At 44.2% G+C, this 14,367-nt stretch overlaps 1 protein-coding gene across 3 annotated transcripts in view; it reads left to right on the forward strand.

The window, feature by feature from the left end:
• The window catches only part of CCDC24 (coiled-coil domain containing 24), a 174,686-nt gene that overhangs the window by 46,824 nt on the left and 113,495 nt on the right, over window positions 1-14,367 (forward strand). For all 3 annotated transcript variants that reach the window (XM_077277517.1, XM_077277518.1, XM_077277516.1), the window contains exon 3: window positions 13,970-14,148. In XM_077277517.1, coding sequence (XP_077133632.1) covers window positions 13,970-14,148 — 179 coding nt within the window. The remainder of the gene's footprint in view (window positions 1-13,969; window positions 14,149-14,367) is intronic.

The raw sequence follows: 14,367 nt of genomic DNA on the forward strand, positions 1-14,367 counted from the left end.
CTACTGATGAGTGTCCAGTCTGATTACTGCCCATCGCCTGTCCCCCACGGATAACTACTGATGAGTGTCCAGTCTGATTACTGCCCATCGCCCGTCCCCCACCGATGACTAGTGATGAGTGTCCAGTCTGATTACTGCCCATCGTCCGTCCTCCACGGATAACTACTGATGAGTGTCCAGTCTGATTACTGCCCATCGCCCGTCCCCACCGATGACTAGTGATGAGTGTCCAGTCTGATTACTGCCCATCGTCCGTCCTCCACGGATAACTACTGATGGGCGTCCAGTCTGATTACTGCCCATCGCCCGTCCCCCACCGATGACTACTGATGAGTGTCCAGTCTGATTACTGCCCATCGCCCGTCCCCCACCGATGACTACTGATGAGTGTCCAGTCGGATTACTGCCCATCGCCCGTCCCCCACCGATGACTACTGATGAGTGTCCAGTCTGATTACTGCCCATCGCCCGTCCCCCACCGATGACTAGTGATGAGTGTCCAGTCTGATTACTGCCCATCGTCCGTCCTCCACGGATAACTACTGATGTGTCCAGTCTGATTACTGCCCATCGCCCGTCCCCACCGATGACTAGTGATGAGTGTCCAGTCGGATTACTGCCCATCGCCTGTCCCCCACGGATAACTACTGATGAGTGTCCAGTCTGATTACTGCCCATCGCCCGTCCCCCACCGATGACTAGTGATGAGTGTCCAGTCTGATTACTGCCCATCGTCCGTCCTCCACGGATAACTACTGATGAGTGTCCAAGAAAAAAATATCCGGCACTCAAAATAGATGCAATTTAGATTTATTCCAATGCAATCCCAATCTTTATATGACGTTTCGGTCTGTTACTTAGACCTTCTTCAGACTAGGATTGAAAAAACAATAAACAAACAATAATTACAACAACAAATATATAAATGCCTCATACTAACACAAGATTCTAACATTCTGTTACTTCAAAACGTCACTAGAAGAGGCCATCTGTGAACAAGTAATCGGGGCCGAATGCCAAGTCTGATACTTGTCTGTAGAAAATGCATCACTCATCAAGATGAACGTCGTGTGAAGATACATTAATACAGTAACATTGATGTTCACAAATATGAATTCAAATGGATACATATACAAGTACATCTGAAGGAAAAAAGTTACACAAAAATGTCTGGGTATGCAAACCGATACATTGTAACGGAAGTCACGAATATGTACATTCGTATAAAGAAAGTATTGGAACTAGTCAGAGGAAAAAAAGGCTACAAAATATTTCTATGCATATTTCCTGATGCCTTGTAACAAAGAATAACAATAGCGAAAGTTCACTTATAAATAAAAGGGAGGGGAAAAGTAAAGGGTTAATTGTGTATAAAAAAGTACTGCAAAGCATCCAGGTATGTACCCTGATGCATAATCACAGACATACCAATAACTAATTGTAAAGGTAACAAAAGGACAAAAAAATAGGTAATGTATCAAGATAGCGAGGCCAAAGTCACTATAGGCCATAAGAGAATTCACCACATACTGAGTGGGTTCATGGAGGTAATGGTAGGATTAAATGTAAAAAAATAAATCAAAATCAAAAATAAAATCAAATGAAAAATGGTAAGTGAAGATAAAAATAAAGATTAAGGACAAGATGGAATGAAAAAAATAAAAAATAAAAAATGTGACCAGTAACGAAATGTGAAAAATAATTAGCAAGGGACTCAACTTAAAAGGGTCCCTGCTGAAAAAATGAGAACAACCAGAAATAATAAGTGCATGAAAAAAGAGAAAAGCGTATCTGCAGTGAGATTTACCGGATTGCTGTAGGGTCCAGGTATCAAGAGTAAGCAGCGCGTGGTAAAGGATAAGCTCCTGTGTAGAAAAAGCGCTGACCAGTAGTGAGTCGTGGCGGCCTGAAGTACAGCGTGTGAAAAGCGCGCAGTCTGCAGCGGATGTGACGTGACAAGGTTCTGCGTCCTATCGGAGCTAGTGCGCATGTCACAAAATGTGTGTGACATAATGTGGAGCGCACTGAAAAGAGGACGTCCAAGTGTGAGGACGTGAATGGAGTGCGCTGGTCACGTGTAGGTGGGCGGTGTAGTAGATGGAACGCACTGCTGGAGCGCACAGTGTCTGTAAGTGTAGAAGAAGGAAAAGTGGACCCCATACTAAGTGAACATCGGTGGCGGCAACTGTAAACAGAGGAAAAGGATAATGGTTAATGAGGATGAAACATAATCGTAAATAAGCAAGATTAATTAGAAGATCAAATAAGTGTTAAATGTAAAAAAATTGGTGTAAATTAAGAGAATGAAATGAAAAATAAAATTGTTAAAAATCAAAATTAATAAAAATTAAAAAATTAAAAATAAAATTAAAATAAAAGTAAAAAAATTAAAAATGAAAAATAAAAATTAAATAAAAAAGAAAAAAAGAAAGAAAAAGAAAACAAAAATAAGAATTAAATATGAAACAAAGATCAAAAGACAAAATATGAAAATTTAAATAAGATGGACAAAGGAAAAAGGAACAAAATCAAAAAATGGAACAGGAAAATAGGCCAGAAAAAAGACTCCATACCTCTCTAGTGGAATGATCAGTTATGTGACTGGGCGAACTGTAAGAAAGGGAATATAATTAATGAACATGTATATACATATATATGTAGACAGTAAAAAATCTCTACAAACTCATAATGTCATATTCTCTATTCAATCCTTTTGGTTCCATACTTTGTAAACGGTGTATCCAGAAAGCCTCCCTCAATTTGAGTCGTTTGACCCGGTTACCTCCTCGTCTATTAGGAAGAACCTGTTCCAGTACTAGGAACCTTAGCTGTGCTATTGTATGACCTGCAGTATGGAAATGGTGTGGGATGGGAAGATGATCCCTCCTACACCGTATATCAGATTTGTGGTGGGAAATACGATCTTTCACCCTTTGCGTGGTTTCGCCTACATATACTTTGCCACAAGGGCACTTAATTGTATGGGAATGTCAATGCCCGTAAGCGGATGGGAAATTTTATGGCCCTTAAGGACATTGGCACATTGTGCGCATTGTAGGCAGGGGAATGTGCCTTTCCTTTGAGTTTGTAAAAAAACTTGTCTTGGTACTTTCTGGGCAGATCCAATATCGGCTCTCACTAATTTGTTCCTCAGATTACTAGGTTTTCTAAAACAAGGTAAAAAGGGTGTTCTGAATTCCTGTATCTCCGGATAACTAGCCTGCAACAATGGCCAGTGTCTACGAATCTTCCGATGTAGTTTATAGGCAAAAGGGTGAAAAGTATGTACGAATGCTATTCTATGTGTAAGTTTGCTGTCCCCTGCTTTTCTCTTTTTTCATGCACTTATTATTTCTGGTTGTTCTCATTTTTTCAGCAGGGACCCTTTTAAGTTGAGTCCCTTGCTAATTATTTTTCACATTTCGTTACTGGTCACATTTTTTATTTTTTATTTTTTTCATTCCATCTTGTCCTTAATCTTTATTTTTATCTTCACTTACCATTTTTCATTTGATTTTATTTTTGATTTTGATTTATTTGTTTACATTTAATCCTACCATTACCTCCATGAACCCACTCAGTATGTGGTGAATTCTCTTATGGCCTATAGTGACTTTGGCCTCGCTATCTTGATACATTACCTATTTTTTTGTCCTTTTGTTACCTTTACAATTAGTTATTGGTATGTCTGTGATTATGCATCAGGGTACATACCTGGATGCTTTGCAGTACTTTTTTATACACAATTAACCCTTTACTTTTCCCCTCCCTTTTATTTATAAGTGAACTTTCGCTATTGTTATTCTTTGTTACAAGGCATCAGGAAATATGCATAGAAATATTTTGTAGCCTTTTTTTCCTCTGACTAGTTCCAATACTTTCTTTATACGAATGTACATATTCGTGACTTCCGTTACAATGTATCGGTTTGCATACCCAGACATTTTTGTGTAACTTTTTTCCTTCAGATGTACTTGTATATGTATCCATTTGAATTTAGATTTGTGAAACATTAATACAGTAACATTGATGATCTTCACACGACGTTCATCTTGATGAGTGATGCATTTTCTACAGACAAGTATCAGACTTGGCATTCGGCCCCGATTACTTGTTCACAGATGGCCTCTTCTAGTGACGTTTTGAAGTAACAGAATGTTAGAATCTTGTGTTAGTATGAGGCATTTATATATTTGTTGTTGTAATTATTGTTTGTTTATTGTTTTTTCAATCCTAGTCTGAAGAAGGTCTAAGTAACAGACCGAAACGTCATATAAAGTTTGGGATTGCATTGGAATAAATCTAAATTGCATCTATTTTGAGTGCCGGATATTTTTTTCTTGTTCAAGATAAGGGAGTGGTATCCCTTTCCGAGCACCTACCCTTGTTACAGAGTGACGTGTATCATCTTTTTTTATACTGATGAGTGTCCAGTCTGATTACTGCCCATCACCCGTCCCCCACAGATAACTACTGATGAGTGTCCACTTTGATTACTGCCCATCGCCTGTCCCCCACCGATGACTACTGATGAGTGTGCAGTCTGATTACTGCCCATTGCCCGTCCCCCACCGATGACTACTGATGAGTGTCCAGTCTGATTACTGCCCATCGCCCGTCCCCCACCGATGACTACTGATGAGTGTCCAGTCTGATTACTGCCCATCGCCCGTCCCCACCGATGACTACTGATGAGTGTCCAGTCTGATTACTGCCCATCGCCTGTCCCCCACGGATAACTACTGATGTGTCCAGTCTGATTACTGCCCATCGCCTGTCCCCCACCGATGACTACTGATGAGTGTCCAGTCTGATTACTGCCCATCGCCCGTCCCCCACCGATGACTACTGATGAGTGTCCAGTCTGATTACTGCCCATCGCCCGTCCCCCACCGATGACTACTGATGAGTGTCCAGTCTGATTACTGCCCATCGCCTGTCCCCCACGGATAACTACTGATGTGTCCAGTCTGATTACTGCCCATCGCCTGTCCCCCACCGATGACTACTGATGAGTGTCCAGTCTGATTACTGCCCATCGCCCGTCCCCACCGATGACTACTGATGTGTCCAGTCTGATTACTGCCCATTGCCCGTCCCCACGGATAACTACTGATGTGTCCAGTCTGATTACTGCCCATCGCCCATCCTCCACTGATGACTACTGATGAGTGTCCAGTCTGATTACTGCCCATCGCCCGTCCTCCACCGATGACTACTGATGAGTGTCCAGTCTGATTACTGCCCATTGCCCGTCCCCCACTGATGACTACTGATGAGTGTCCAGTCTGATTACTGCCCATCGCCTGTCCCCCACCGATGACTACTGATGAGTGTCCAGTCTGATTACTGCCCATCGCCTGTCCTCCACTGATGACTACTGATGAGTGTCCAGTCTGATTACTGCCCATTGCCTGTCCCCCACCGATGACTACTGATGAGTGTCCAGTCTGATTACTGCCCATCGCCTGTCCCCACAGATAACTACTGATGAGTGTCCAGTCTGATTACTGCCCATCGCCCGTCCCCCACCGATGACTACTGATGAGTGTCCAGTCTGATTACTGCCCATCGCCCGTCCCCCACCGATGACTACTGATGAGTGTCCAGTCTGATTACTGCCCATCGCCCGTCCCCCACGGATAACTACTGATGAGTGTCCAGTCTGATTACTGCCCATCGCCCGTCCCCACCGATGACTACTGATGAGTGTCCAGTCTGATTACTGCCCATCGCCTGTCCCCCACCGATGACTACTGATGTGTCCAGTCTGATTACTGCCCATCGCCTGTCCTCCACTGATGACTACTGATGAGTGTCCAGTCTGATTACTGCCCATCGCCTGTCCTCCACTGATGACTACTGATGAGTGTCCAGTCTGATTACTGCCCATCGCCCGTCCCCACCGATGACTACTGATGAGTGTCCAGTCTGATTACTGCCCATCGCCTGTCCTCCACTGATGACTACTGATGAGTGTCCAGTCTGATTACTGCCCATCGCCCGTCCCCACCGATGACTACTGATGAGTGTCCAGTCTGATTACTGCCCATCGCCCGTCCCCACCGATGACTACTGATGAGTGTCCAGTCTGATTACTGCCCATCGCCCGTCCTCCACTGATGACTACTGATGAGTGTCCAGTCTGATTACTGCCCATCGCCCGTCCCCCACGGATAACTACTGATGTGTCCAGTCTGATTACTGCCCATCGCCCGTCCCCACCGATGACTACTGATGAGTGTCCAGTCTGATTACTGCCCATCGCCCGTCCTCCACTGATGACTACTGATGAGTGTCCAGTCTGATTACTGCCCATCGCCCGTCCCCCACGGATAACTACTGATGAGTGTCCAGTCTGATTACTGCCCATCGTCCGTCCCCCACCGATGACTACTGATGAGTGTCCAGTCTGATTACTGCCCATCGCCTGTCCCCCACTGATGACTACTGATGAGTGTCCAGTCTGATTACTGCCCATCGCCCGTCCCCCACCGATGACTAGTGATGAGTGTCCAGTCTGATTACTGCCCATCGCCCGTCCCCACCGATGACTAGTGATGAGTGTCCAGTCTGATTACTGCCCATCGCCCGTCCCCACTGATGACTACTGATGAGTGTCCAGTCTGATTACTGCCCATCGTCCGTCCCCCACCGATGACTACTGATGAGTGTCCAGTCTGATTACTGCCCATCGCCTGTCCCCCACTGATGACTACTGATGAGTGTCCAGTCTGATTACTGCCCATCGCCCGTCCCCCACCGATGACTAGTGATGAGTGTCCAGTCTGATTACTGCCCATCGCCCGTCCCCACCGATGACTACTGATGAGTGTCCAGTCTGATTACTGCCCATCGCCCGTCCCCCACCGATGACTAGTGATGAGTGTCCAGTCTGATTACTGCCCATCGCCCGTCCCCACCGATGACTACTGATGAGTGTCCAGTCTGATTACTGCCCATCGCCCGTCCCCCACCGATGACTACTGATGTGTCCAGTCTGATTACTGCCCATCGCCCGTCCCCACCGATGACTACTGATGTGTCCAGTCTGATTACTGCCCATCGCCCGTCCCCCACCGATGACTACTGATGTGTCCAGTCTGATTACTGCCCATCGCCCGTCCCCACCGATGACTACTGATGAGTGTCCAGTCTGATTACTGCCCATCGCCCGTCCTCCACTGATGACTACTGATGAGTGTCCAGTCTGATTACTGCCTCCTCTATGAACTAGACGGTTAAGTCGTGTAGATCTGCAGTTCACCAGGATCTGCTATGAGAATCCACAACTGTTTTCTTGGAAGAATATTTTGAGTTTTCCTAGAACTGGCCTGAAACCCGACACCCCCATCCGGCGCTCAGAAGCCGTACATTGTACTGTGCTACACTGAGTCTGCTGGTGCATATTGTCTCATAAGCCCCATTCAGGGGCCAAAGAAATCCATCAGCGCGAACTAGCCGTCTACATGTGAATGGAATGAAACGCTATGGCCGAGACCCCTGAGGACCCCACTGCTGACATACAAAATGTAATGCAGAGTTTGTCCTTATTTGAAGATAGCCCTACTTCGGGAGGCAACACTTCTTATTACATTTTGTAAAACCTGAGATCTACCAAGTGTATGGTTTCACTATGGTGAAATAATAGAAGTGATACTTATATAAATGAAAACCAGAATTTGTATTGGTGAGTACTATTAAAACAGAATAAAAAATCTGCATAGGTGCAAGATAGAAAGAGGGACTGGAGCTCAAAGTGCAATGTTAGCGAGTGGGTAAAGGCTGGAAAGTCAGATGTCACACTAAAACTAGCATATGCAAATAGGATGTAGAGGGTGAGTACAGTAAATGTGGCTGGTATAGTGGGGACGTGAAGGTTCTGATCTAGAGGAGGTTCTTTAGCATGGCCAATAATGTGAAATGTGCAGATGTGTAACGCACAGAAGAACATTTTTAGTTGGACCCAAAGTCTGTATATACCCAAAAGAAATGAAGGAGAGCATCCAATCCAGGTGAAAAAACGCTTCTTTTATTGTGCCAAATGCGACGTTTCAACCATCAGAGGTTTTTCTCAAGCATACAAAACAGTTAAAATGGCAGCTTTAAATAGGAATTGGCTATGGTTCACACCAATCGCTACACAGTGAGCCGCCCACATAATTAACATACAAACATATAATAAAGTGAACGCTATACAAATATAACACAAAATATAACATACCACACCAAACAAGTGTATAACTTCCTATCTATACAAAGAAATACCTATAATAATAGCCATAAAAATTCATGTCAGCACATGGTGGTTATCAGAAGTAAATCAATACAAGCGCGTTGTCATGACCGCCCCAATCATGGTTCTTTCTCCAAACCCCTTCTAGCCACCAATGTGGTATCCCGTAGTAAGCTGAGATCCCATGATCAGTTCGCACCTATTACACATCAAAGCCTCTCAACGAGTCACTGCATAGATAACAATCATAAATCCAATGTGTTTGATTTGCATCGGATGTGACGGATCGCTGGGGCTCCGTTCAGGTGAGGTGTAATTAGCACTGTTTTGCTTGAATGGCGCCTGCGTGTTTTGCTCTTTGCTCTGTCCTATGAGCCAATGACAGTCCGCTATGCAGACTTTATGATTGTTATCTATGCAGTGACTCGTTGAGTCACAAAACAACCTACAAGAGAGTACTAATAAGCGCCTGGGGGGTATTTTCGGTGAATAACACACACCTATCTCTTGTAGGTACTAGGAACCATGATGGAAGGGGGTACCACCACAGAGAAGTAGGTAGAGGTAGACATAGAAGGGATATTCACTCTATTTTGAATTCTGATAATCACCCTACCTTGCCACGGAGGATGGCGGGCATGGAGGGTTGGCGGGCTCCCAGGTCCGCCATCTGGAACTGCATGGACCAGGGATCATTCCACCTAACACCTGCTCTCCCTTTAATGTGGGCATAACGCTACTCAGACAACACAGGGTGAGGGTAACACAGTATGGCAATAATTTATTGAACCACAAAACAGTCAGATAACATGTAGAACAGTCCCAGCATAATTCCCCAAGATGATGCACATTAGTGTCTTACCCTTCCACTGACTTGCCGGGAAAATAGAAGCTGTTACTTCAGAGCTTCCAGGGTCGACTACCCCGCCTGTGTCACACACACATAGAGGAGGTAATGACAAGCGTAGGAAGATGACAGTCCATTCAGTTACTAGGCCAGGTGATCAGAGAGTCACAACCAAGCTTCTCCAAACATCTCCATTGAGCCAGGAGACCAGCGGGTCCCTATCCTGGCTTTATCAAACGTATCCATGGTTCAGTGACGGTCATTGGAGCAGATTTGTATCCTTCCAACCAGGGCCGAAAACCCTAGGTCGTTTCCTGTAGAATGATAGATCCGTGTCCCTCATGATGGTGCCATGATGAATTGGCAGCAGTCCTGTAGGGTTCCCTGGATGTTTGTGTCTCTTAGCAGAATCTGACTTTTTCTCTATCTCTCTCTGTGTCTCAGAGGCATATCATCTCTTTTTATATTTAACAAGTGTCCTTCAGTCCAGTATCACAGATACGGGGACAAATGGTGACAACCAAGTCGCCTTGTTAGATTATTTAATCTATTTGCATAGATTTTCCTCCTCTGTTTTAAAAATCAAAAAGCTATCTGGCCTAGACAATGTATAATTAGCATATCACTAGTCATCAAGAATAAGATCAAACTACACTACCGTTCAAAAGTTTAGGGTCACCCAGAAAATTGTGTTTTCCATGGTAACTCCTACTTTTATTATTCCAATGAGTTGCCAAATGAATGTAAAATCTAGTCCAGACATTGACGAGGTTAGAAAAAAAAGATTTTTCTTTTAAATAATAATTTTCTCCTTCAAACTTTGTACACAATGCTCCCTTTGCAGCAAATCCAGCATTGCAGACCTTTGGCATTCTAGCAGTTAATTTGCTGAGGTCATCTGGAGACATTTCCCCCCATGCTTCCAGAAGCCTCCCACAAGTTGGTTTGGCTGATGGGCACTTTCTGCACCATACGGTCAAGCTGCTCCCACAACAGCTCAATGGGGCTGAGATCTGGAGACTGCGCTGGCCGCTCCATTACGGATAGATACCAGCTGCTGCTTCTTCCCTAAATAGTTCCTGTATAATTTGGAGGTGGCTTTGGGTCATTGTCCTGTTGTAGGATGAAATTGGCTCCAATCAAGCGCTGTCCGCAGGGTATGGCATGGCATTGCAAAATGGAGTGATAGCCTTCCTTATTCAGTATCCCTTTTACCTTGTACAAATCTCCCACTTTACCAGCACCAAAGCAGCCCCAGATCATCACATTACCTCCACCATGCTTGACAGATGGCGCCAGGCACTCTTCCAGCATCTTTTCAGTTGTTCTGCGTCTCACAAAGATTCTTCTGTGTGATCCAAACACCTCAAATTTGCATTCGTCTGTCCATAATACTTTTTTCCAATCTTCCTCTGCCCAATGTCTGTGTTCTTTTGCCCATATTGATCTTTTCCTTTTATTAGCCAGTCTCAGATATGGCTTTTTCTTTGCCACTCTGCCCTGAAGGCCAGCATCCCGGAGTCGCCTCTTCACTGTAGACGTTGACACTGGCATTTTGCGTGTACTGTTTAATGAAGCTGCCAGTTGTGGACCTGTGAGGCGTCGGTTTCTCAGACTGCAGACTCTAATGTACTTGTCTTGTTGCTCAGTTGTGCAGCGTGGCCTCCCACTTCTCTGTCCACTCTGGTTAGAGCCTGTTTGTGCTCTCCTCTGAAGGGAGTAGTACACACCGTTGTAGGAAATCTTCAGTTTCTTGGCAATTTCTCGCATGGAATAGCGTTCATTTCTAAGAACAAGAATAGACTGCGAGTTTCACATGAAAGTTCTTTTTTTCTGGCCATTTTGAGAGTTTAACGGAACCAACAAATGTAATGCTCCAGATTCTCAACTAGCTCAAAGGAAGGTCAGGTTTATAGGTTCTCTAATCAGCCAAACTGTTTTCAGCTGTGCTAACATACTTGCACAAGGGTTTTCAAGGGTATTCTAACCATCCATTAGCCTTCTTACACAGGAAACACAAAGTACCGTAAGAACACTGGAGTGATGGTTGTTGGAAATGGGCCTCTATACACTTGTGAAGATGTTGCATTACAAACCAGACGTTTGCAGCTTAGAATACATGTAGAAAAGCCGCGGAGACACCATCACGTGTTTCTCAACGCAAGCAATGAATAGCCAGGTCTTTCACAGCGTTGAGAAACACGTGATGGTGTCTCCGCGGTGTTGGATGTTTTGATCTCCCCGAGGTCATTCATCCTTATGTTTGCAGCTTAGAATAGTCATTTACCACATTAACAATGTATAGAGTGCATTTCTGAATCATTTAGTGTTCGCTTCATTGGAAAAAACTGTGCTCTTTAAAAAAAAAAAAAAAAAGATGCTGTACAATAACAAATTGTATTGTGGTACTGTATTAGCCAGAAAAATCGATGTGAATGCTTTTCTGCCCAAAGATGACAACATTATTCTAGGAGTGATACCTTTATTGGCTAACAAGAAAATAATATGTCTGCAGCTTTCAGAGCACAGTGGCTCCTTCTTCAGGCAGATTACAAATAGATTAATATGAAACAAGCACAACATTTAAGGAATACTACAGCAGGACATTTGTTCAGGGGGTGGGAGGTGTGATGCCTTCTAAAGATAAGCCAAGGAAATGAAATTAGGCATTTTGTTACAAATGGAGAGGAGGTGGGAATAATGTTCTTAGTTATCTGGAGTCCGTCTGGTGGAGGTGTGAATTGTGTCCATGTAGAGACTCATAAATCCAGGGGTTATAATGCAAGAAATCCCACATATTAAACCTGACAGGGCACACCTGTGAAGTGAAAATTCATTCCCGGTGACTACCTCTTGAAGCTCATCAAGAGAATGCCAAGAGTGTGCAAAGCAGTCAAAGCAAAAGGTGGCTACTTAGAAGAACCTAGAATATAAGACATAATTTCAGTTGTTTCACACTTTTTTGTTAAGTATATAATTCCACATGTGTTAATTCATAGTTTTGATGCCTTCAGTGTGAATGTACAATTTTCATAGTCATGAAAATACAGAAAAATCTTTAAATGAGAAGGTGTGTCCAAACTTTTGGACTATACTGTAAGTATCTGGAGGTCTCTATATTGGGGAAACCATGCAAAGACTGCAAACTAGGATGAATCTACACAGACACACAATCAGGAATGAAATGGACGCGCCTGTGGGAAAACATTTCTCTGGACCTGGACACAGTATGACAGACTTAAAAGTCTTAATACTAAAAGGTCATTTTAGGGATGACAGAGAAAGAAAAGTTTGGGAATTCAAACTAATGAAGATGTTCAATTCTTTGACTCTAGGACTCAGTGTAACCCCTGGATTTATGAGTCTCTACATGGACACAATTCACACCTCCACCAGACGGACTCCAGATAACTAAGAACATCATTCCCACCACCTCTCCATTTGTAACAAAATGCTTAATTTCATTTCCTTGGCTTATCTTTTGGAGGCATCACACCTCCCACCCCCTGAACAAATGTCCTGCTGCAGTATTCCTTAAATGTTGTGCTTTTTTCTTATTAAATCAATTTGTAATCTTGTCTGAAGAAGGAGCCACTGTGCTCTGAAAGCTATGTCCATGTACGCACTATGTCCCGGAACACAGCTAAATACATCCAGGACATAGCACCCCGGCGCATGCGCAGTGATGCTTTTTGGCTTTGCCCGCAGTTGGGCAAAGCATACTGCGCGTGCGCGAGGCATGATTGTATTGCGCACGCCCGAACTATGGAAGACACCTACTCAAATTCACGAAAATATTGCGGACAGCGGGGAAGGATGGAGTGGAGAAAAGAAAACGAAACACCGCCCATCGGAGCGGACACAGGGCATTTACATAGACCAGCAATTTGAGGTGACAGATTCTTTTCACTCCTCTGTATGAAGTCTTGCGGGGAGCACCTGGTCGTGGCCAGCTTATGGTGAAATCTTGCAAAGATCACCTGATCGCGGCCGGTTTATACTGAAATTTTGCGGGGATCACCTGGTCGTGGCTGGTTTATGGGGAAATCTTGTGGGGAGCACCTGGTTGTGGTCGGTTTATGGGGAAATTTTGCAGGGAGTGCCTGGTTGTGGCCGGTTTAAGGTAAAATGTATTTTTTTCCAGTTCTGGATCATGGCTCTGCCAGCGCTCACTGGAAACTTTAGGAGATTAGAAATTCTTCTGTAACCAATGCCATCAGGCTGTTATGTAACAATAAGGTTGTGAAGGTTTTGAGAGAGCTCACTGATTTTCTCCATCAGGAGATGCTTCCTGTGTGACCCCTTGGTAATGAGACTCCTTTTTATTGGCATCAGGTGACCCTGCTGATATCATTTTTGACTAAGTGGCAGAATTGCTTCCTAATTATTGATAGATATCATCCGGTCTCAGGAGTTTCCAGGGTTTTTGCTCTTTTTTTTCTTCATGTAATCAATACTTTTCCCAGTGTCATTTCGCATTATTACACACAATTTATGGACATCTTTGGTTGTTTCTTTCCTCTGTGGATCGGATGGGTTGTTCCCGACATCTGAGGAGAATTTAATGTCAATAGCTCCTTTACCAGTAGATTGAATTTGAAAATGGGTGAGGTGTTCAGTACTTGTAACCTGCTGTGTATACAGTAAATGTAATATGTGTGTATATATACACTGATATATAGCAGTTCTATATACTGGAGCATACCCTGTATGACAGATTGTGTGGCATATCCTGAGTGCATAATATGTGGTCACATTGCATCCTTGGTCAGTAGGACCTTTGTGTGGCTCCTGACTATACATTGTGTGATCAGATTGTGTTCTGGATAGTTAAGACTCCCGTGTGTCCTGTGTTTAACTTATGTGCTCATATTTTGCCTGTGCAGGTTGCGGTTCTCCTGGAGCTGTGGCAAGATGTCCAATCCAACTATCCCTCCTCCGTCCAGAGGGGCGCCTCCAGCTACGGCTCTGTCCTGGCCGACCCCCCAGTGATAAAGGACATGGTGACCCAGGAGATCCGGATGCTGCTCCTCAGTGTGAGGCTGAGGGCTCGGCACCAAGGACTGTGAGTATTGGGGTCACCCGACTACGTGTGGTTCAGCTTATGTTCCCCTGTCTCTATAGACCCTGTGCACACAAGTTTTAGGGGGGCTCATAGTCCCATCACAGTGTCATATGATCTGTGGAGGCCACATTGCAGTCCAACTGTCCTGGGGTGAGATGGTGGCATGAAGATGTAAGAATATCACATTGTTTGCTTACTTTAAGGCTTTGTTCACATGTT

The sequence above is a fragment of the Ranitomeya variabilis genome, chromosome 8 (assembly GCF_051348905.1).
Source record: "Ranitomeya variabilis isolate aRanVar5 chromosome 8, aRanVar5.hap1, whole genome shotgun sequence".
NCBI classification, from domain to species: domain Eukaryota; kingdom Metazoa; phylum Chordata; class Amphibia; order Anura; family Dendrobatidae; genus Ranitomeya; species Ranitomeya variabilis.